This window comes from Acipenser ruthenus, chromosome 3 (assembly GCF_902713425.1).
Source record: "Acipenser ruthenus chromosome 3, fAciRut3.2 maternal haplotype, whole genome shotgun sequence".
NCBI lineage: Eukaryota > Metazoa > Chordata > Actinopteri > Acipenseriformes > Acipenseridae > Acipenser > Acipenser ruthenus.
In genome coordinates this window covers 81195008-81219491 of record NC_081191.1, presented here as the reverse complement: position 1 = coordinate 81219491, position 24484 = coordinate 81195008, and the positions used below count along the sequence as shown (strand labels likewise).

Sequence of the window (24484 nt, the reverse complement as noted above, 5' to 3'; positions counted from 1 at the left end):
TTAGACTGACCTGTGACAGTCGGTCTCTGTAGATTAAGTAAGGGCTGATGAAGATACAGAAGATGGATAACAAGAGACCTTAAAATAGTAACAGAGCATTCTTTATTTACAGCACTATTTATAACGTGGCAAAGGAAAGTATGTAAAGTGTAACGAAAGCCACAGGTGGAGGTCTTTTGTTAAGACCACTTTGTGTACACAGCTTTACAGTAGATGGATATTTTATGCTTTATTTTGCACTGCTGTTGATTCAGTGCATTTGGGAACAACTGAGAACAGTATTGAAAAAAAATACTGTGCTGTCATTTTTTGCCTGCCTCCTCCACCCTACTCATCCAGCAGTTTTGACAGAAAGTTTTCAGTTCATCAGTTCAGCCATGAACTGATGAACATACTTTTTTAAAATAAACACTAGTTTCATTGTGTATAAGAACTTTTTTTTATTTTTTTATTTTTTTACTTGTAACATAATATTTTAAGATATAAAAGAATGAAGGGGGGAGGGCGGCTTAACCTTTTGCCAGTAAAACTGGGTGCTAATATGAATAAGGTAAGTCAAGTCTATATCTGAACAAAACTGTACATTTATTATGATCAATTGCACTTCAACAAGCACATGACATTATGTACTCCATCACTGAATGGTTGTCACTTACAAACTGCACTTTCATAAAGTAAAAGTAGAGACAAATGTTGCCATTTATGAGCAGAAGGAGATATCACAAGCCCTTAGTGACATAAAATGGATGGATGGACATGGATTTATGACACAATTTATTTACTTATTTATAGAAACATTGTGTATTCGATCTCTAAATATTTGTTTAGTCAAGAAACGCCGATTATCAATCTGCTTGTGTCTAACTTGCCTAAAAAGACCATAGGCTGCGAAGAGGCCATAAACAGGGTTCAGAATTAATCAGCGTCAAGGCATAGATCCACAAGGTAAAATAATCTCTGAATTAATAATCCCTGAATTTCATATGAAAAATGTACTGCTATTTATTTTAAATATATACTTGTGGTATAAACAACATACTGAATGATCTTTCATGGTTAAAGGTACTGCAAAAATGTAAAGTAAATGGTATACGGTTTTTATTCGCCTTAGGAAGATGTCCTTACAAAACCACTCGCTCCTGAGTACAATACCTCAATATTCTTCACTAGTAAGTTGTAGCTTCTACAGCTGTGACCAAAAGTTTTGCATCACCTAGAGTTTTAGGATTGAGACAAAAAGAACGATTTTAACATAATTTAGATCTTTTTATTTAACATCATGTAATCAAAGCAACTAAAAATTATATCCACAAAGTCTATTGGAAGCCGTAATAGTAGTACAGTATTTCATGTTAGATTTCAAAATGTCACATTTTTCAGTTTGTCAGTTTTTCGTTGTAATTCTTAAATGTTAATGTAAGATTATTCAGCAGGTTTTATTCAAATGTATGTGATGCAAACATTTGGCCATAGCTGTATATTAATAAAGAAAAGGAAATACGAGTCTGCGGCTCGGATGGCTTAAGGGTGACATCAGACGAGGAAATGAATGGACTCCCACACAGGACTACGCTTATGAAGCGCTGATGCACAGTTTAATAATAAACAAACAAAATAAAAGGTTTGAACAAAACACAGTGGCCGGAGCAAAACAAGTATCGTGCTAGTCTAAAACTAGCACAAGTAGCAATTGTTGTCTTTATGGTTTCTTTTGCTTCACCTCCCGACTCTCGTTCTACCACTGAACACACTAACCCCATTCAGCCAAAGCTGCTTGATTTTATATTGTGGCCGAGGGATCAACTGGCTAGTTACCTAGTTAATCCCTCAACCACATTCGACTCGAGTTTTAGCTGGATGGGGGATTTTAACCCATCCATGCTGTAAAATAATTAACAACCAGACAACGTTCAAACAAAGACAGTGCCTTTAAATAATAATACTACAAACACAAAACATAAATACGCACAGGGGCGGGGAGTACCCTGTCACAGAAGGTTAGATTTATTATCAAAAAAGACTTCATAGTAGGTATATAACTTCACAAGTCAGAGCATAAGTTACCAGATCTGAAATTGCAAATGGAAACTGGAAATCAAGGGCCGTTCGAAAAAGGCAAAAGTCCAAATTACAGATCGGTACTGATAGGTCTAAGTATATGGTTTAAAGTGACTAGTGGCTTGTGACATGGTGAAGGTGTCAATCAAATTGCATCATCCAGAACAGGCCACAGAGAGTTACCCATGATGGCTTTTCAGAAACAGTTTTTCTCTTTCTGATAAAGTGGCCACACTATGTTTGGAATGTAGAAATTAAATTGTAGCACTTTAAACAATACCTTGTTTTCAACAGAGGTCCAATTTATCATCCCCTTGGAGTGAAGGAATTTTGCATTTGGGTGGTCACACAGCACAGCAGGTTTTTGCTGGAGCTATTCATTTTGCCACAGTAGTTGTAAAAAAAAAAAATATATAATACACTGTAGCTTTAGTGAAGAACCACAGAGGAGTGGTCATTAGTTAACTTAATAACCTGCCAAGTTGCTTCTTAGCAGAGCTAATTGGAGATTTCTTGTAATTGGCTCTGTGATTAATAGACTGTGAGATTAGCCCATTTGTATTAAATGCAGTCACAGTTACCACATGATTACTTTGGACAGAAACTAAACCACTGATGGAATGAATCACGAGAGACTGGGGTGAGTTAAATGGAATTGTCGTTTATTAGAAACAGACCAGCACCTATTTTTAATCTATCATTTTTCAGGAACGTATCTTCTACATTTCCCCATTCATCATCTCAGAATCTCTTCAAGTTCTATGTGCCTTTCATGCCTTGCATATGCAAGATTGGGATTTCAGCACTAAGGCACTGGTTTACTGGCAGACACACAGGATCAGTAAAAACAGACAGTGCAAGCACATACAGAGGGTCTTCATAATCCTGTAATAAGCACTCAGTAAGTGAAACGTTATAGTCAAATGCGATCTGAAACTTCTACAGGAGGTTATGAGTTTATAATAAAAGTTTGGTGAAGATTTAATGCAAACTCACATTAGTAGTACTCAGAATAAGTCAAACCAGATATGGTACTTTACAGAACAATAATTATATCCATGTACCCCTTAAAATGTAGATGCATTATATTCATAGTCGCACAACTGTCGATTTGGCTTAAAACGTTGACAAAAGAGTGAAAATAAATGTGTTTAATTATTTATGTACACCAACAGTATGCAAAACAAATAAAGAAATAAGTAAATAGCCTATTCGACAATGCTGCATACTTCATTATGATGCAAATTGTAAATCGATGTATATTTGGTTGTGGTTTTTAAATTAAATGTGTTCTTGTTTGATTGTAAATAGCTTTATTTTGTAAACACAAAGTGTGTACTAGATATGGCAGTGCTGGGAGGTTAGACTTCCCTGTCTGCCTGATTTGAAGTTTAATGTGCAGCATGTGGCCAGGTGTTAATTTACTAATTGATTATCAATTAACCGTGGTCACCTGCCTTTAAAAAGGGTTTTGGAAAGTCCATTATAATGGCACCACCACTGCGTTCCGTCTGTATGTGCCGTTACACAGCCCCTCGCCCCCACCCTCACCCAACGATGGTACTGCTGTGGCTGTTGGGAGATGACAGTGGCCAGGGTACCGCTATCCGTGGGGGGGGTTTATCGGTCTAGACTGGGACGATTTTGTACTGGAGATGGGTGACAGAGCTCGCATAAACAATAATTGAAAGTAGAACACACACCGTTATCTCTTTTATACATTTTATCAACAAGTCAAATAATGCGGTACAAAAACAGAAAATAAATGAGTAGGACAAGTCAGTATATTAATCTCGGCAAGCAATAATATTCAGATAATATCTCTGCTTCAGTGGAGACATTAGTTACATGTAAAAGTAAGCATATATGAATTGTCTAATCTTTTTCTATAAAAAAATAACATTCTTAAATCAGCAAATATAATATGAATTACTGACTAAATATGAGTAACTATTTAAAATAAAAACTTGATGAATTCAACCTTTCTGCAAATATACATGTATTACATTCCCAAAGTACAGTTTTTGTAATTCTGTTTGATTATTTAGTTCAATTGGAGAAATATTTAATTAGTATCTGCAGGGCTGATAAAGTGTGTGACAAATCAGTGGGTCATGGTCCTTTCAGGCTTTTGTCTAGTAAGAGCAAATAGTCTTCAAGTAAAATTGACTGATTCCATTTGGCCAATTCAGTCTCTTAATTCTATTAATTCTTTCATTTTCTTCAATAGTGACCACAATTAATGGAGCTCCTTTTTAAATCCTTTAAACAATAGAGTTTTCTTGAATCGGTTTATTGAATCATTTAGGGTGTTTGTGGATGTTACTAGCAGCTGGCAGTTCCAGTTGTTATTTGCTGTTCTTCATTTCTCTGACTGGCTAGACAAAACTCAGAACAAAGAAAAGCACTTTTCCTTGTAACCTTTGACTTGTTTTTTTTTTGTTTGTTTTTTTAACTTGCATACATATCTCATTACTGCAATAACCAAATTGAGCCTCAGCTCTAGAATTCTAAGGAGTTAACAGAAAAGACGATGAGTCCCAATTTTATATCATTGGTTGCTCCAAACCACTTCTTTATGACAAGTTGCAGGTGCTGAAGTTTTAATTATAAAGTTGTAGACCCTTCACCTATTTTTATGGTCCTAACATGTTTTGATGGATAATGTTATTTGTTGATGTATGGATAAAAAACAAAAACCTTAGAAGGAGAAAAAGAGAGCACCAAGTTGGTTTTTCAGTGCTAACTATGAATGCAAACAAAGAAATAAAACAAGGTGTCTTAAATAGTATTACCGGGTATCTTACCTAAAATAGGCTTCTTTACCTGCTCAGAACTACTCTGCCTAGTAATCGATGCAAATTTAAATTAAGATGGATAATATTATTTATTTTTATTTATATGCTATATACCTTGAGCTGCATCAAATTTGCCCTTGAAATTTTCGTAAGATTGCCCCTTGACATTTTCATAAGATTGTGTTTGTAATTAGTAAATTAAGCTTTGTTCTTGATGGAAAGCAAAACACAAATTAAAACATTCCTGGGCAGTTTTGATTCATTTACTTTATTGATTTAACAGAAAAGGCTTATTTTAACCATTTTTCAAGAACCTTCCTATCGCTGATTGTTCAGGACTTTGAAATAACTTCAAGAAGAATGCACAGTATAGCCAATCTGAGATGAGAGGTGTTTAAAATGAAAAAAAAAAAAACGTGCACACTCCTTTTTCTTGATCAATCGATTTCTGAAGCGATTTATTGTGTTATTCTTCTGGATTGCTGTGTGTGCAGCAGGACATGTCTGCTGTCTTGGAAGCTTGCATAACTGACTTGGACCCAAGAGCCCAGCGCACACTGACAACAAGGAAATTATTTATCACAACACAGTGGGCTTTTAGGAGCATCAGAGCATCTCTATCAGCCGATGATAAATTATGAGCATACTGAGCTGATAGATAGCAGAGAATAGCTGCCTATCTGCTTCTGCAGCGTCAATAGATCAAAAGAGTTTTAATATGTGGCTGATCAACTAAAGGACCTTTTCACTTTAGTTGGATTGTATGTAATGCCTGCATTATTTTATTGTCACAAAAGATTTCACACAGGGAATGGCGTCTCTTTTATTCTGTGACCCACCTGTATTCTTGCAGAAGACGCCAGCTATTCTGTCCGCTAAGCAACCCTGACACCGAGTAGCTGATCTTCTGCCATGGCAGCACTTCAAACAACATGGAAGGCTGCGCTAATGTACCTGAAGCGTAGAGCTTCTAAATGTACATGAAAGAAACCACTTGAAGTCAGTGGTTAAAAAAATATCAAAGTAACTTTACTTAGGTGGTGCTGTGTCAGGACATCCACCCAAGACAGACACACAGAAGTTGAGGTATAGGACCATTTTTTTTACATCTCAGTCTTACAATATAGAAATAGATGTAAATGTTCATATTTATCCTGGAAAGAACCCCATTGTCCTCTTTACAAGGTTGTCCAGGCCATCACATCCATTTCTGTAGAACGGGTCAAGTGCTCTGCAGCACAAATACTTTCTGCCTAACCTGAACAACCCACTCTGTACATAATCTGTGTTCGCTCGGTGAAAAGATAACATTTTAAAAACTAGGGATATAGTAAGACTTGTTAATAGGTTTTGGATACTTTTTGGTAATGCACAATGCAGAGTAATTTATTGAAATGCAATACAATGCACTTACCTAGTAATTACTTTTTATTTATGCAGCATCTTTTCGCTCAGTTGTATTTGATTATTTGAGATTTAAATATCATTTAGCTTAAAGTACTTATTTTTGTCCTTACAGGGATATTTAAATGTGCCTCTATTGAATAAACTTTTTGAGGAGTTCATAGCCCCCTGCTGGGCATTCTAAACAGTACACACGTTTTATTTGCATACTTTAGTCTCAATCCTGCTGCACAGTGAATACATTTAACCTATAGTTTGTGTTTTATTTGCCAGCAACGTAACGTTTTGTAGCAAGTGCTAATCGGGGTCTGGGAGCCAAGAGTTCAGTTGATGTTCGGGCTGGAGAATATACTGTACAGTATATGGTTGCATTGAGTCGTTCAGGAACTGTTTAACAATGGCAATTCAATACACGTTTTTAAGTAGACACAAGACATCAGTAAGTACCCCCTTTAGTTGTTTGTGGAATAGTAAGGTATCAGTGTTTCATCTTCTCAGGGCCATTAACATAATTGAGATTGCAGGGCAGGGTTTGTATACCACCAAACTATTGCATACTTAAAAAATGACAGATGTGACTATGTGGAAAGGTGTTATGGTGTAGCTGCTGGGACAGTCTTTTTTGTATTGTATATTCTCCCTTTGTATATTGTAATACAGTCATCATTGCTGCAGTCATTGTTCAGAAGCTTTTGGTCAACGTAAATGTGTTGTGAATAGAAAGGACACGATGTAACAGTGTTGTGCTGTTTCCTTGCTTACAGGATTCTTGGGATCTAAATGATGCAATAAAGATTTTCCATCACCATGTTCAAGTTTCAGGATATTGCGTCTGTTTTTAGCCTATCAGTGTGCCTGTTTACAATAGAAGTAATAAAGAATGGAGTTTAAAAGGCTTCTAATTACACCAGCATTTTTTATTAATGTATTTTTTAAACATTTTTGGGGGGTTGTTCGGCAGTTGTCAGGTTTAAGATGTTTCATGCAAAAATATAACAAAAATAAGTGAATTTGTTTTAGCAAAACAATAAACAAACAAACACATAAATAATTGCCTCTATTATTCAGTTATACTGTGTCATTTCATAACTTCGCTTGTCTCTTAAATAGTTTTATACTGTACCATTGTAATTTTAGATTCACAATAGGTGATTCTTAAAGCAGTGACAGCAAGGACTATATCCTACTGAAATATGACAATTGCCTTCCCAGTGCTGTGTGAGAACTCCATATTGCCATCTGTTATTGTCATGTTGTTAAAAAGTTGAGGTAGTGACCCGAAATGATAGATGTATTGCATAAACTGCACTCCACACGATGGCACTTGGATTTATTAGTATCTGTGTAAAGACTTCCTCGTGTGCCTAAACAATCATCAAATGCTGAATTCTAGAGTGGATTTTAATTTAATTAGGTTGCATTATACAGTACTTTGAATGTTAAATACACAGTATGCTATTTACAAAGATAACCTTCCCCAGCTCACCTCAGCCATCATCATCTAAACTTCCAATTACTGTACAGTGAAATTGAATCTTATTTGATTATGTAACTTTTACAAGGGAAACTACATTAGCAATGACTGATTCTCTTTTTTGTTAACTCAATTTAACATCACTGAAGATTTACCAGGCTAGCCCACATACTATCATTCAAAGTCATCTAAGCTTTTCCAATTTGTTTTTATTTAATTGCAACAGTTTACCAGTGAAAGCAATCAATTGCTGTCTTGTATATTTAAAAATCTAAACATATTTTAAAGGGAAAGTTGCATCGAAAGCACGTTTATTTTTAACCCTTTACTTTTTTGTTGTTGTGGTGTTTTCATTCTGTGGTTCTGAGTTATTTTGCTCAGATATGGCATTTTTATATTTTTTCCTCTAGATCAGAATTGCCCTGTCATAGAAGTTACTCCACGAACGTTCATATATATACACACACACACACACACACAGTGCTCCCTTGCTATAAGGCTCTCGGTTATAACGTGCCTCGGATATAACGCTCCTACAGCATGTCCCCCAATTCCCTGTACTACTATACTAGTGATTCATGCATTATTTCTACAGTAAATACAGTACCGGTGTTCAAACTATAAACAACTTCTCAGTCTAACTTCCGTTTCTGTCTCTCCCTTTTGATACAGTATCTGAACTGAAGAAAAGCTGCACTGGCACTTTATAACACAGACATCTTATTCAGCACTTGTTTTATAACTAAATAAATATTAGGCCTATTATGTGGTTATCTTTCCTAATGCTTCACTTCAGCCCCGCTCAGGCAGCCGAACCTGGGGCGAGCCCATTCCCTCTTCCCCTCGCCCGACCCATTTATAGTTTAAAAAACTGCTAATTTAAAATGATCCACGAGTCGGAATGTTACCTTTTTTGATAGCGTTGATATTTATGCCTGGTTAATTCAAGGAAAGTTACATGTTTGCTTCACTGTATGTGCATTATAGAGAGGGGGTAATTTTATTTTGTATTGTAGTCAGGTGTGTGTTATGTGTCCCGCGGCGCCCTCCGTCACCTCCCCCGTTTATAACGCTCATATTGTGTGTCCACTGAGACCCGCGCTATAGCGAGGGAGCACTGTCATTTATATATTTTATATATATATATATATATATATATATATATATATATATATATATATATATACAAATATACAGCTCAAATTTGTTGGTACCCTTACAGCTCATTGAAATAATGCTTTATTCCTCCTGAAAAGTGATGAAATTAAAAGCTATTTTATCATGTATACTTGCATGCCTTTGGTATGTCATAGAATAAAGCAAAGGAGCTGTGAAAAGAGATGAATTATTGCTTATTCTACAAAGATATTCTAAAATGGCCTGGACACATTTGTTGGTACCCCTTAGAAAAGATAATAAATTATTGGATTATAGTGATATTTCAAACTAATTAGTTTCTTTAATTAGTATCACACATGTCTCCAATCTTGTAATCAGTCATTCAGCCTATTTAAATGGAGAAAAGTAGTCACTGTGCTGTTTGGTATCATTGTGTGCACCACACTGAACATGGACCAGAGAAAGCAAAGGAGAGAGTTGTCTGAGGAGATCAGAAAGAAAATAATAGACAAGCATGGTAAAGGTCAAGGCTACAAGACCATCTCCAAGCAGCTTGATGTTCCTGTGACAACAGTTGCAAATATTATTAAGAAGTTTGAGGTCCATGGAACTGTAGCCAACCTCCCTGGGCGCGGCCGCAAGAGGAAAATCGACCCCAGATTGAACTCCAAGGTGAAGGTACGTCAGTTTCTGATCGCACCATCCGTCGCTTTTTGAGTGAAAGTGGGCTCCATGGAAGAAGACCCAGGAGGACTCCACTTTTGACAGAAAAACATAAAAAAGCCAGACTGGAATTTGCTAAAATGCATATTGACAAGCCACAATCCTTCTGGGAGAATGTCCTTTGGACAGATGAGTCAAAACTGGAGCTTTTTGGCAAGTCACATCAGCTCTATGTTCACTGCCGAAAAAATGAAGCTTTCAAAGAAAAGAACACCATACCTACAGTGAAACATGGAGGAGGCTCGGTTATGTTTTGGGGCTGCTTTGCTGCGCCTGGCACAGGGTGCATTGAATCTGTGCAGAGCACAATGAAATCTCAAGACTATCAAGGCATTCTGGAGCGAAACGTACTGCCCAGTGTCAAAAAGCTCTGTCTCAGTCGCAGGTCATGGGTCCTCCAACAGGATAATGATCCAAAACACACAGCTAAAAGCACCCAAGAATGGAATAGAACAAAACATTGGACTATTCTGAAGTGGCCTTCTATGAGTCCTGATCTGAATCCTATCGAACATCTATGGAAAGAGCTGAAACTTGCAGTCTGGAGAAGGCACCCATCAAACCTGAGACAGCTGGAGCAGTTTGCTCAGGAAGAGTGGGCCAAACTACCTGTTAACAGGTGCAGAAGTCTCACTGAGAGCTACAGAAAACGTTTGATTGCAGTGATTGCCTCTAAAGGTTGTGCAACAAAATATTAGGTTAGCGGTCCCATCAGTTTTGTCCATGCCATTTTCATTTGTTTTCTTATTTACAATATTATGTTGAATAAAAAATCAAAAGCAAAGTCTGATTTCTATTAAATATGGAATAAACAATGGTGGATGCCAATTACTTTTGTCAATTTCAAGTTATTTCAGAGAAAATTGTGCATTCTTCGTTTTTTGTGGAGGGGTACCTACAAATTTGAGCATGTCTGTGTATATATAAATATATATATATATATATATATATATATATATATATATATATATATATATATAATTGTGACAGACAGATATCCAGTATTAACCTGTATAGAAACAGTGGGGATTTCTATATTAGTACAGTGATAGCTGTATTATTTGTCACTGAGATAAACAGAGAATGGCTTTTATTATGTTAAAATAACTATAAACGGCATCACTGTGTATAACGGCAGCCGTGAGTAAAGACTACATGCCCCATAATTCCTTGAGCAAGCTGAGCTGCTACAGCGGGAAAATACAAGGATAAAAGGGGAGTGTTTAGCTGGATGGGGTGGTTGGTAATTGTGGTGGTGCAATACAGAGAAACAAAAGAACAAGTGTATTGAGCGTGTGAGCTGTATACTTAGCGTATGTTTTAAGATTAAGAGTTACTTAGTCTACAACAGTGTGGCAACAGGGCAAGTGTCTGTGTGACGAAGGTTTCAAGCTCCCGATTTAACTGTGTGTATCCTACATGTTTTATGGTTGAGAAAACATGTTATTTTAAGTGCAGATTCAAAGACTACAGCTCACTGGAACCCGAAGATTTTAAAGCACAGAGTAATTAATGTGTGTGCGTGTGAATTGCAAAGAGCTGTTTTGCAAGACCAGAAAAACAGCACTTTAAATAGACATTGTTGTGTTTACCCTGTGGGGTGTGCAAAATGAAGTTTAATCAAATGTGTTTTAAAAAACACTTTATCAACATGGACATGGTGTTTAAATAATATTGGCCAACAGGTGGCACCTGAGCCCTTTGAGAAATAAAGGAGGGCTGGACACTGAAAATAACGGGCAATCTTTTCACTCGCCTGTAATAACCAATATGCAATAATACGTACCTGGGAAACAGAAGTTAATCCTGGGAAAACAAAACAACTAAGGAAATAAAGAATTGAATTAGAACTCTCCTATGTGCAATCCCCAGTGGTGATTCCAAGGATGGCAATACATCTTCAAAATCCACAAGACTAGTGGATAAGCGAAACAGTTTCTTTCTTTTGTGAACATTTTGTTTTTGTTTTTTGAGAGTTGGATTGACCAACCTGAAATATTAGATAGATCTGAAGAAGTATAGAAAGGGCCCCAATGAGTGGGCTAGGCTTTTGTTTTCTTTAAAATGTATTTGTTTGTTTTATTGTAAATAAAACTTGCTTTGCTTCATCACTTCTACCTCCTGCCGGTCATTATACACCACTTCAGCCAGACATCCTTATAAACAGAGCAACATAGCTCACAAAATATATTGATGCACAAAAGAAACATGACACTCAGGTCTAATGGATTTAATCAAATATTTTAAACATAAGATATCAAACAAAATCACAGAAAATGTGAACAAAAATACAGATCAAAGAATCATACGTTTTCAGTACGAAACGTGACACACTGTCAAAATGAAAACATTGAAAAGTTAGTATCGGGTATGACCTCCCTGAGCATTAACAAAATCCTGGCAGCGTTGACGCACAGACCTGATCAGCCTCTGGATAGACTGCTATGGGATGTTCCGCTACTCTTCCTGTGTAGCTGCAGCCAGCTGGTGAAGGTTTGCTGGTTGTGGTTGTCTCCTGTGGATGGCGCTGGCAAATTGGTCCCACAGATGTTCTATTGGACAGGTCAGGAGAAAAAGCTGGCTATGGCAAGACCTCAACATTATTTTCTCGTGCAATTGTAATCCTAGCACTGTTGTCTCAAGGACTTTGTCAGTGTATCGCTGAGCAGTAAGGTTGCCCTCAGTCTGCGCCAAAGGTATTCTTGTGTTAAAGGAGATTCCTTCCCACTTCATCACACTTCCACCGCCCCAGCAGTTGGCTTGAACAATACAACAGTTGGCATAATGCTCACCACACACACACGTTGTCTTCCGTCAGGTCTGTCCAGGGCAAAACGGCATGCATCAGTGAATTAAACACTCCACCACTCTCACCTCAGATGTTCTCTGGCCAACAGAAGATGGCAATTTCGTCTCTCAGCTGTCAACATGTTGCCCCTGTACGGCCTCTGAGCAAGCAAATCATTTTCATGCAGACACAAGCTACAGTCATTCTACTGATGCGCGGGTTATTTCTTCCTGGAATTAATCGTGCTGTAGCCACTGCAGTCTGAAAACAATTACGCTGTTGGATCAGTCAGATGTGATGGTCCTGGTCTGGTGTGGTGACCATCATTCTCCGACCGTCATTCTCCGACGTGGCCTGTCATTCTCCGGTCAACTTTCTCACAGACAGGCCGCCTTCAATCAGGCGATCTTCGTTACACAAGTGCGGGGCATGGTCGTATCTTTCACTGTTCTTGTGTTAATTAAAATTGTATCTTTTCGAATGGCTAGTTATACAGGTTCTTAATCAACTTATTTTGGCAATTTCAACTCAAATACCAAACGCTGAGTACCTGCTGTTTTTATGAAATCACATGACTTGAGCTCAGTATTTTGTTATCCCAAGGAACAATACTGCTCAAACAATCAACAAACCTATCTGCTCACTATTTAAAATGAAAATAACATTACCCAATGTAAAACGTGATGTAAAACTTAGACTGTTGCCTTTTCATTGTGCATCAGTATATAGATACTAGAACTGAAAGGGGAATATTTTGTTAGTTACAGCCTCCCTTACAAGTGTGTTATTTATGGACAAATAAGTAGGCTTGCGATTAATTTTTTTGCCAAATCGACGATTTAATATTAACGTTTATTTTAGGAAGAATTTACCAGTTTTTTTCTGTCTTTAGTTTTTCAATTCAAGCAGAAAATTTATTCCATTGAAAAACATCTCATTTAGCGAAACCCCTTTATCATATTCAACATACAACAAAACCATTGTTACCAACATTCTAACTGAAGTAACATTTGGTTACAGTGGACTATACCGTGTAAAGATAAAGAACCTGCACAAATTTAAAAATGGTCTCAAATAAACCGTAGAAAACGCAGCATATAAAAGTATATTACACAGACTTTTATAGCATAAATTTACGAGTAAAAATAATGTGCACAGAACAAAACATTAGATAGTTGAACGGAACTAACTTGCACTTACTATTCAGAGCCTGAGCTATCTCCTCTCCTGCTTCAGCACAGCTGGACAGAGTCACTGGAAGGCAAGGCAGACGGGCCCGCTTTGTCCTGCGGCGGAGACTTCAGCCGTCGGCCAGGATATTGTGCACAATATTTCTCTTGCGCTCCATTTTCAAATCAAACTAGTAACTGCCATCATATACCTAAAGCAAAAGCTTACGTACACCTTAACCCGCAAATTTCAAAGTAGGCTCTTTGAATGACAGATGCTGTAGCTGGCAAATGAAAGTGCATGTGCTGAACTGGAAGAATGTTTCAGCTCCATGTTAGAAATTAAGAACTTCTGCTACACCGATTTCCTATTTCCTTCTGAGACCTGTGCAAGTCAAGTGTGTAAACTTTGTTAGTCTGCAATAACATACAAATTTCCTGTAATTAATAATGCCTTTTGTTTTTTAGTGGACCTCTGATGAGCATGCATGCTTACTGTGATCATGGCATACTATTTTTTTATGTTCCCGCTGTGTTTAATATCCCCAAAGAGTCCATGTCATTCTGAATGTTGTTCATTTTGCTCTGGTAGGAAATGATGACCAAACTGATAAGTGAGACCCCAGATCATCCTATTCCCTTTCTAATCAATCACCTGCTGACTAAACAAGGCAGTCCGAGCAAGCTCCAACGAACTCTCTCAGGATCTGCGGCTTTGTGGGCAGAGACTGGGACAACAGGTATGTTGTTCTGCTTTCATCTTTCTGATTCTGAACTGCACTACTTGGCATTCGCTACAAGAATTTACTAGAGTTTTGCTGTTTGATGTAATATTGTATATCATGGGCCCAGTTCCTAAAGCTTTTGCATTAGTGCAAAATGTGGCAATTTTTTTCTAAAAGTAAAAGAAAGGAAACGTTCTGTAAGTTTGGAACGTGTTTCTTACCATAGTTGTTTCTGTGCCATACATATTTTTTTCAACATTTAATCATGGTTTTGATGTTTTTTAGTCACATGCTCACACAAACAAGGTAACGAAATGATCACCTTAAAATTCACAAGATCAAGGAAAAATCACTTCCTGTTATTGTATCCAAATAAAAGCTTCAACTTTCTGGTCTCTGTTTAGGCATGCTGACCTAAATTGAAAGTGGGTATGTGTGTGTGGATGCAATGACAAGGAAGTGACATTCAACTGAAGAACTTTCCCCAATAATTTGAATCTCCTGAAAATACTCCTGACACAATGCTGCATTTTTCATTGATTTAATGTACAATTTGTACCACTATTCTTAAAGAAAATTAATTATATATATAATGTTACTGTTCATGTGTAAAATCGGTAAATGTGTAGATTTACCAGCTCATCGGTCAATACAATAACTGGTATATGTGTCGATTAACCAGCCTCCTTTTTTAAGTTGAAACTGCATGTACCTTTGTAAAGCAATGAGTGGTGAAATCACATAAACATTTCCATTTCAGAGATCAAAGGGACCAGGAGGGATTTCAGAAGCTATGATAAGCCATGGCAGATAAATCCCAAAAAGCCAAAAAAGTCAAAAAGTGACCTTGCTGTATCCAACATATCTCCACCTTCACCGGAATCAAAGTCATGTAAGCAAGCTTCTAACGTTTTACCAACTTTATTTAAAAAAAACACACAAAAAAAAAAAAAAACAGCGCAGGCTTAAATGAGGATTGTAAAAATACATTTTAAAAATGTCTTGCAATTATGAGTCTTGGCCAACCAGACACTGGCTCTCTGTTGTGGACAATGATCAGTTGTTCTGAATTCAGTTTGCTATCAGTTTCAGTTTTTAATATTAAAGAAACTCGGTAATTAAATTAGACAAACCTTTTGACAAGAAGTGTATTGTGTGTGTCTTAACAAACTCTGAGCAGCCCCACTCTACAGTGCCTTGCAAAAGTATTCAGACCCCTGACCAATTCTCTCATATTACTGAATTACAAATGGTACATTGAAATTTCGTTCTGTTTGATATTTTATTTTAAAACACTGAAACTCAAAATCAATTATTGTAAGGTGACATTGGTTTTATGTTGGGAAATATTTTTAAGCAAAATAAAAAACTGAAATATCTTGCTTGCATAAGTATTCAAACCCCACACATTAATATTTGGTAGAGCCACCTTTCGCTGCAATAACAGCTTTAAGTCTTTGGGGGTAAGTATGTACCGGCTTTGCACACAGTGTCGGAGTGATTTTGGCCCATTCTTCTTGGCAGATTTGCTCCAGGTTGTTCAGGTTGGTTGGACGACGCTTGTGGACTGCAATTTTCAAATAGTGCCACAGATGGCTTTGGTGCACTCACCCATACGCTAATGGTTACATTTTGTACTTGAAAGGGAATGTTTGGTTATTATCATAACCCTGCATCCCTGAAATAGAAATGTAACCATTAACCTTCAAGTTCACTGCGTCCATGATTGCAGCAGGCTTGAAGGAAAAGTGACGCAGAGATCTGTGAGCACAGTACTTTTATGCCCTCGGCGGCAGGCTATGACTGCGAACAGCTTTGATATATCTTATTTAGGTTTAGAGTCTTTAAGAGGTACATACCCATATGGTAATGGATGCATTTCTATTTCAGGGAACCAGGGTTATGATAGTAACCTAACGTACTGTAGCTTTAATTGGAAGACGATGCACACTGTGATGTTGCTGCTCACCGCTTAATTTTATGTTGTGTTTTCGGATGATCTTCTTCAGATTGGGTTCAGGTTAAGTGCATTTTTTGCATCGCTATGGGGTCATTTCGCAAGACAACCCCACCCCGACATTAAAAATATTTCAGGGTTCTAAATTAATTAACCCCAAGGTTAATTTATGATGAGGGCGTATTTAGGGTTGGGTCCTAACATTTTATTTATATATATAATATATATATAATCAGACTTGTAGTTGAGTCCTCAAACCTCGAGTCATTCGAGTCACGAATCCTTGACTTCGAGTCTGAGTCTTTGAAACGAACTCAAATCAATTTTCATTAAACAAGTGGTAGTAGTGGGGGAACAGTTTACCTAACGGACGTTGTCTGATATCCCTCAGGAAAAATGCACAAATAATAATAATAAAAAAAATACAAAAAAGATGATTTCGAATTCTTTTTTCTAGCTAGATTCTGTTTACATGCCCTTTTCAACTTGTCTGTCACTATCTTCTTTCCTTTTGGAATTGGAATACTGTTTGAATGTACCTGAAGTTTATAGATAAGCTTAAAGTTCAAGTTGTGGATGTTGTTTTTTTTACTTTGATAGAAGCCATGATCTGGAGTATAGAGCCGGTGTAGTGTTAAAAAGTGGTATGTCGTCAGACAGCAGTACACAGTCAGATTTTGGTACATGTGCAATCAGTGATGGGTGTTTTCCTATTGTCAAACAGAGGTACATTTACCATTAATTATACATTATTTTTTTGCGTGAGAAGGCCACGCAGTTGCACAAGTAAAAAATTAAATGATGATAAATATTCACATACTATTTCCTTAATGGTGGGAAAAATATGATAAATTCAATTAAAGATGTAAAAGACCGAAAACAGCATAATGTACCAGATTTGAATGGGTACTTCCCTGCTTTCTTAGTGGAAGATTTTTAGGCTGCATAACACTTTAACACGTACCTGAAAATAACCCTCTGGTAAGAAATTAAAGTTACTTTCACCTCTGGCTATCGCATCTACTTTGACTTCAATCGGGTAAAATCTGCCAAACTGATTTACACATTGCCGGAACTGTATATATACTGTGTTCTTAAATAGTATATTTAGTATTTTTTTTATTATTTGTTTTGAAACTTTGTTTCACTTTCATTGTATTTGCACTTTTATTAAGTCTTTTTTCCTCTTTTCTCTTTTACACAACAACAAAAACAAAACAAAAAAAAACAAAAAAACGTGGTCCGCGATGGTTGCCGTTGGATTTGTGTGTGGGGGGGGGGGTGTTTACGCTACAACCTTACTCGCTTACAATTTCTTATTCTTACTATGATTGGCTGCAAAGACAACATGGCCAACCAGTGATTGGATAATGTTTTGTTGGGTGGGTTTTTATTGTGCAGTTTCCTAGTAATTGTAATATTACTTGTGTAATAGAAAATAAAAAAAAGACTTGTCATTAATATCTCTGACTTGAGTCTGATCTATTTTTTTTAGAATTTTATTTTTATTTTTTTACTTTGAAATTGAGGATGCATTGCATTCCTTGCCTCCTCTAAGGACCCTCCACTGACTGAGGTATACTTATGTCTTTTTTAGCTGTCAAATTTTACACTTTAAGTTAAATGTATTAAAGGCAGCATTGTAGAAAAAATAAATAAATAAATAACTGTTTTGGCTTTCGTTTATACTACTCTCATAGCAAATCTACTTTTGAAGAGATTCAAACATGCTTTAGACTGGGTCTGTTCATTGAAAGAATATGTATTTTGTAGACATTGGAATCATCAGGTTTAGACTAGCATGCATCTTGGTGGCTTCAAGGGAACAAAAGGATTTTGCAAGTTGAAGTTTAGTGGGCGCGTTATATTAGTTACAGAACCACTAAACACCGGTCTCTTGGACCAAGGAGCAAACCTTGGTTATCGTTGGTAATCAGTTTAATGATGAGGGCTATGTTTCTTGTATCCGGCTTTTTTTTTCAGTACCAAGGTCAATTGAGCATCCTGGGTGGGACTGGAGTACTAAACCCGAGAGCCGAGACTTTGATGAACTGAACCTGATCCTGCAGGAAAGCAGAAAGCTTGGAAAGGCACTGGAGAACCTGTCACGCTGTAAGTGTGCTATACTACTCGCTTCCCATAAAACAGGACAGATAGTAAAAACTATATATATATTGGTTTATTTATTTACCTCCTATAAAGGTTACAATTATGATTAAATCTAAACTGATGCTGTCCCCTCTTGCAGTATATTTTGGCCTTAGTTTATTTGTATACTATGTGGGATCTTCATATTGCCTACATCCATAATTAGTTTCATAGATGTACAGACGTGCTCAAATTTGTTGGTACCCTTACAGTTCATTGAAATAATGCTTCATTCCTCCTGAAAAGTGATGAAATTAAAAGCTATTTTATCATGTATACTTGCATGCCTTTGGTATGTCATAGAATAAAGCAAAGAAGCTGTGAAAAGAGATGAATTATTGCTTATTCTACAAAGATATTCGAAAATGGCCTGGACACATTTGTTGGTACCCCTTAGAAAAGATAATAAATAATTGGATTATAGTGATATTTCAAACTAATTAGTTTCTTTAATTTGTATCACACATGTCTCCAATCTTGTAATCAGTCATTCAGCCTATTTAAATGGAGAAAAGTAGTCACTGTGCTGTTTGGTATCATTGTGTGCACCACACTGAACATGGACCAGAGAAAGCAAAGGAGAGAGTTGTCTGAGGAGATCAGAAAGAAAATAATAGACAAGCATGGTAAAGGTATAGGCTACAAGACCATCTCCAAGCAGCTTGATGTTCCTGTGACAACAGTTGCAAATATTATTAAGAAGTTTAAGGTCCATGGAACTGTAGCCAACCTCCCTGGGCGTGGCTGCAAGAGGAAAATCGACCCCAGATTTAACAGAAGGATAGTGCGAATGGTAGAAAAAGAACCAAGGATAACTGCCAAAGAGATACAAGCTGAACTCCAAGGTGAAGGTACGTCAGTTTCTGATCGCACCATCAGTCGCTTTTTGAGCGAAAGTGGGCTCCATGGAAGAAGACACAGGAGGACTCCACTTTTGACAGAAAAACATAAAAAAGCCAGACTGGAATTTGCTAAAATGCATATTGACAAGCCACAGTCCTTCTGGGAGAATGTCCTTTGGACAGATGAGTCAAAACTGGAGCTTTTTGGCAAGTCACATCAGCTCTATGTTCACAGACGAAAAAATGAAGCTTTCAAAGAAAAGAACACCATACCTACAGTGAAACATGGAGGAGGCTCAGTTATGTTTTGTGGCTGCTTTGCTGCGCCTGGCACAGGGTGCCTTGAATCTGTGCAGGGCACAATGAAATCTCAAGACTATCAAGGCATTCTGGAGCGAAACGTACTGCCCAGTGTCAGAAAGCTCTGTCTCAGTCGCAGGTCATGGGTCCTCCAACAGGATAATGACCCAAAACACACAGCTAAAAGCACCCAAGAATGGATAAGAACAAAACATTGGACTATTCTGAAGTGGCCTTCTATGAGTCCTGATCTGAATCCTATCGAACATCTATGGAAAGAGCTGAAACTTGCAGTCTGGAGAAGGCACCCATCAAACCTGAGACAGCTGGAGCAGTTTGCTCAGGAAGAGTGGGCCAAATTACCTGTTAACAGGTGCAGAAGTCTCATTGAGAGCTACAGAAAATGTTTGATTGCAGTGATTGCCTCTAAAGGTTGTGCAACAAAATATTAGGTTAGCGGTCCCATCATTTTTGTCCATGCCATTTTCATTTGTTTTCTTATTTACAATATTATGTTGAATAAAAAATCAAAAGCAAAGTCTGATTTCTATTAAATATGGAATAAACAATGGTGGATGCCAATTACTTTTGTCAGTTTCAAGTTATTTCAGAGAAAATTGTGCATTCTTCATTTTTTGTGGAGGGGTACCAAAAAATTTGAGCACGTCTGTATAACCCTTTGCAGGTTTCATTTCAATTAAAGTGATATGAAAGTTAGATAATTTTACATGATTAATCAGCAAATTCCCTTAAAGGTTGTTCTCTCAATAAGTGCATTTTGAAAAGTGTTTAAAAAACGTACGTGTTTTTAGAAAGAGACTTTTGACATTTATTTATTATCTTGAGAAGATCAAGATGGTATTAGATAGCCGATGCATTTCAAAGGAAAGTACAGGAATATAATCTTTATCAGGGAGTAACCTGCATTTAGTCGCTCCGTTAAATATTCCGAAACTAAATGACATTTCAGATAACGACAACTAACAACCTCTGAAACCAAAAACTACAATCTTGTAGGAATTCTTTAAAATGTTTTAAAATATGATAAAACATGACACAGTGTAAGGATGTAAATAACTGATTGATTAAAATACATGTTAATAACTTGTAAGGCTCAATCTGCACTTTGGGTTGGCAGACCAATGATATTGTAATTTTCAGAAGTACAAAATGTGTCCACCAGGTGTTTACTTTTTGTAAGAGATACTATAAAGGGGGTAAAGTATGCAGTGGTTCAAAAGCTGATATCATGCACAAAGTTACCCTTCTACTGTAGTATTTATGAGAAGCCCATATAAAATGATAATAAACAGGTCCCAAATTAACACAATGATAAAGACTTTCATGATTCACACATTATACAGTCATTAGGTCTTCACACCAAAATATCATTTGCACCACATTTTTTTAAGGAAATTCGAATTACAAAAGGTGACAGCCACGTGTCACTGTGTTTTTTCTCAATAAAAACATGTTACAGGGGAGTGGAGTTCAAGCCATATTATCAGTTTGGACAGTCTTAAAGTGGATGTCGCTACAAAATACTTTCAGAAATCTTAACTGTCATGTACTTTCATTTACTATGTGTCACAAATGTGCAGTTTTTTTTAAAAATAAGCATAATACCAAACATGTATTTTTATATTAAAACTTACTATACTATGTAAAAAAAGGGGGTCTCAGTTTGTAAAAACAAGTTCCATTTGCTATCCTTGTCCTTCAGGAAATATGTTACGCTTGTACTCCCGAGGTCATTTCACCTGAGCAGTGTCTTTGGAGTCCAGTAGCTTCCTGTCTGCACATCATGCCAGTCATTCGAGGAAGTAGCTGGTTGGTTACTGACAGGAAACAAGACCCCGAAGAGGCGGGACAAATTAAATTTCCAGGTGAAATGACCATGGAAGTGCAAGACTGTCTGAAGCAAGAACTGCAAACAGGGATTGCTTTAACGTGGCGCAGTACAAGATACAATGGTTTAAAAATTGCTTCTGTAAAAAATGCACATTTGAGGCCTATATAGTTAATGGACATATGTGTAGTGGATTCTTTTTCTAGCTAATTATGACCAAAGAAACAATGAGGCCTTGTAAAGTATCTATATGTTATCTAGTGTTTACTGCTATGCATCTATTTGTATACCTCTGTTTTGTTTCTAGTGCTTTACAGCTTTTATGTCCTTTACAGTTCCTATTGGATGCATTGGTAAAACATTAATAAGCAGCACCTTAATATAAAGTGTTACCGATGCATTTCTTCAAGCAGTCAGCCATTTAAACAGTTCCACTTTTTTACAATCCTCATCTAAGCACACGCCATTATAATTTATGAGGCATGTTTATGCAGACTGAGAGGATATAGATAAATTCAATTAGTCAATTGAAATTAATAACATTGTCAGTCATGCAGTGCCAAGCTCCTTGATTACCGAATCTGTAATGAATGTGGTGTCAGATGAAAGCAGTGTCAGAGGCTGTCAGGATTGTGTCAGATGTTTCACAGTAAGAAAGTGGAAAGACATGCAGATAATTCAGAAGTGTTTCTAGTTTTATGGGCATTAAATATCCTTGACAACACTGGCAAATTATAACAAACAGTTCTGCAAAGTATCTCCCAAGACAGTCTTCAGGCTCACATGAATGTTAATGAAACCAAGAATGCTGTTTCTATCAAGATCCTAAATTGATACTGATTTCTGTTAATTTTTTTTTTTTTTATGTAATTTTGGTAGATAACAAAGTACATAACAATAACAAAAACACCATTGAATTAACATTTTTTAAATAATTTGACAGATGATTTAAATAATTGACATATAAGGAAGTCAATAATAATCCATTCATCCATCCATCCATTATCATTGACCGCTTACTACTTTACAGGGTCGCGGTGAGCCGGAGCCTAACCCGGCATACACAGAGCGCAAGGCGAGACTACATCCTGGACAGGACGCCAGTCCATCGCAGGGCACCACACACACACACACACTCACTCACACACTCACACAGAGGGCAATTTAGAGTGACCAATCAACCTGGGCAGCATGTTTTTTGACTGTGGGAGGAAACCGGAGTACCCGGAGAAAACCCACACGAACATGGGGGGAATATGCAAACTCCACACAGACAGTACCCTAGGCCGGCGCTGTGAGGCAGCAGCGCTAACTACTACGCCACCGTGCCGCCCACGTCAATAATAATAATAATAATAATAATAATAATAATAATAATAATAATGATGATTTCTGTATGTGATATTTTGTCTTCACAACCCATCCATGACAGGGATCACATAAATATGCAATGTATTTTATTAACAAACATTTTTACTGTAAAGTACACTGCAATTTAAATCTCAGATATTTGCAGTAAATATAAAATGGTGATAGAAAAGTATCCTATGTGTGAATTTCGACTAAAGGGGTTGAAAAACACAATAACATCGAAACGTGTTTAACCTGCCCCCCCCCCCCCCCATTTTGGTGACAGCTTGTGTGTGAAGGTGGGGGTGGGGTATTTAACAAGCTGTTTTCAAAACCAGCTTCCCATAAATCTCTCTTGTTTTGCAGGCATTGCCGTCTCTGATGAAATTGATCAGGTAAGGTACTTGTATTCATTGTGTTGGTGATAATGACATTGATTATTGAACCATGATACAGCAAGCATTTCCTGGGAGAATTCTGTTGTTGGGATCTCTTGATTAATCTGTATAGCGGTTCTCTCATCATCATCATCATTGTGTACTGCAGTTAAGATGCCAGCTGAGATTTTCTTGTCATGTATACACGCAGCAGCACAAATGACTTCTTGTTGATTATAAAGGATGACTGTTACCCCCCGGTGGGAATGCCTATCCCTCAGAGACTGGGATAATGTGGAGCCATCAGTTCGTCCATATTGCATGTACTTCCATACAGTATGTCTCACTAGCGTTTTACATGCATCTAGAGAATCACTTATCAAATTGTGATGAAACTAGCTAAGGGCATTCTGTAGCAGAAATTATCAATCGTATCAGAATCTGGGGTATATGAAGGCCGTCTGTCCGTCGCACTTGACTTTTTACATATATCTAAGTAGATGTAGATGAACTTGCTAACAACATGTATTTAGTACAGATGTGTATGTGTAACAATTTGGAGTCGTCTTTGTCTGTCCTCCTGTATGTACTGTATACATATAGACAGTTGTAATCAAAGGTTTACATACCCCAAGGAAATTTATTATTTCTAGAAATTTCTCGAAAACAAAGAATTCCAGGAAAAATCTTTTGTAGCAAAAGTTTTGCTTTTGTGGATGAGGGAAAAAAAGTTTGTAGTATTGTCTACAAGGTGCTAGAAATTTCAATATGATAATGCAGAACCTAATTCTAGAAAAGTCTAGGAAATGCTGGATTGTAGATGAACATTCTCAGAGAGTATAAAAGGGGTTAGGCATAGGATGATTGCTGTCATTATCAATAAGTCAATATGGAAAAAAGTAAAGAGCTATCTGAATTCCTGAGGCAGAAAGTTATTTATTATATATAATGTCTAAGACATAACTTTGGTGTTACTTTGAAGTCTGAAAACTGCAAAGATTCTAAAGCCCCTTTCACACTGGCACTGCTACCTGGGTCCAGACCCGGGTTCTGGCTAGTGAAGGTTTCACTTCCGCAACGAACATTTCTGTTTATTCTTTTTAGCCATATTTTTGTTTGATTGAGACACAGCATGAGCCAGATTGCAGCAGGGATGAAGAAACATTTGCTCTAATCAACATTTGGACCTACAGTTTAGGGATGTGCTTTTGGTACGTTTTTATGAACATTGAAATGCTTTGCAGGTGTCAACGTTTAAAACATATCTACATACACATGCACGCTTTATATTGCATTCTGATGTATACTGACAGTCCTTGTTAGTATTTTCCAAGCAAACAAGAAAAAATATTCTAGCTATACATTCCTTGAACAAAACTGTTTGCTTTGCTCTCCCTGTAAGG

General features: G+C 37.0%; 1 protein-coding gene across 6 annotated transcripts in view; it reads left to right on the top strand.

The window, feature by feature from the left end:
• LOC117435599 (uncharacterized protein C8orf34 homolog) overlaps positions 1-24484 on the top strand; it is a 145026-nt gene that overhangs the window by 19808 nt on the left and 100734 nt on the right. For all 6 annotated transcript variants that reach the window (XM_059017290.1, XM_034058916.3, XM_059017291.1 and 3 more), the window contains 4 exons: positions 14126-14273; positions 15019-15150; positions 18199-18327; positions 23071-23099. In XM_059017290.1, coding sequence (XP_058873273.1) covers positions 14129-14273; positions 15019-15150; positions 18199-18327; positions 23071-23099 — 435 coding nt within the window. In that variant the 5' untranslated portion in view covers positions 14126-14128. The remainder of the gene's footprint in view (positions 1-14125; positions 14274-15018; positions 15151-18198; positions 18328-23070; positions 23100-24484) is intronic.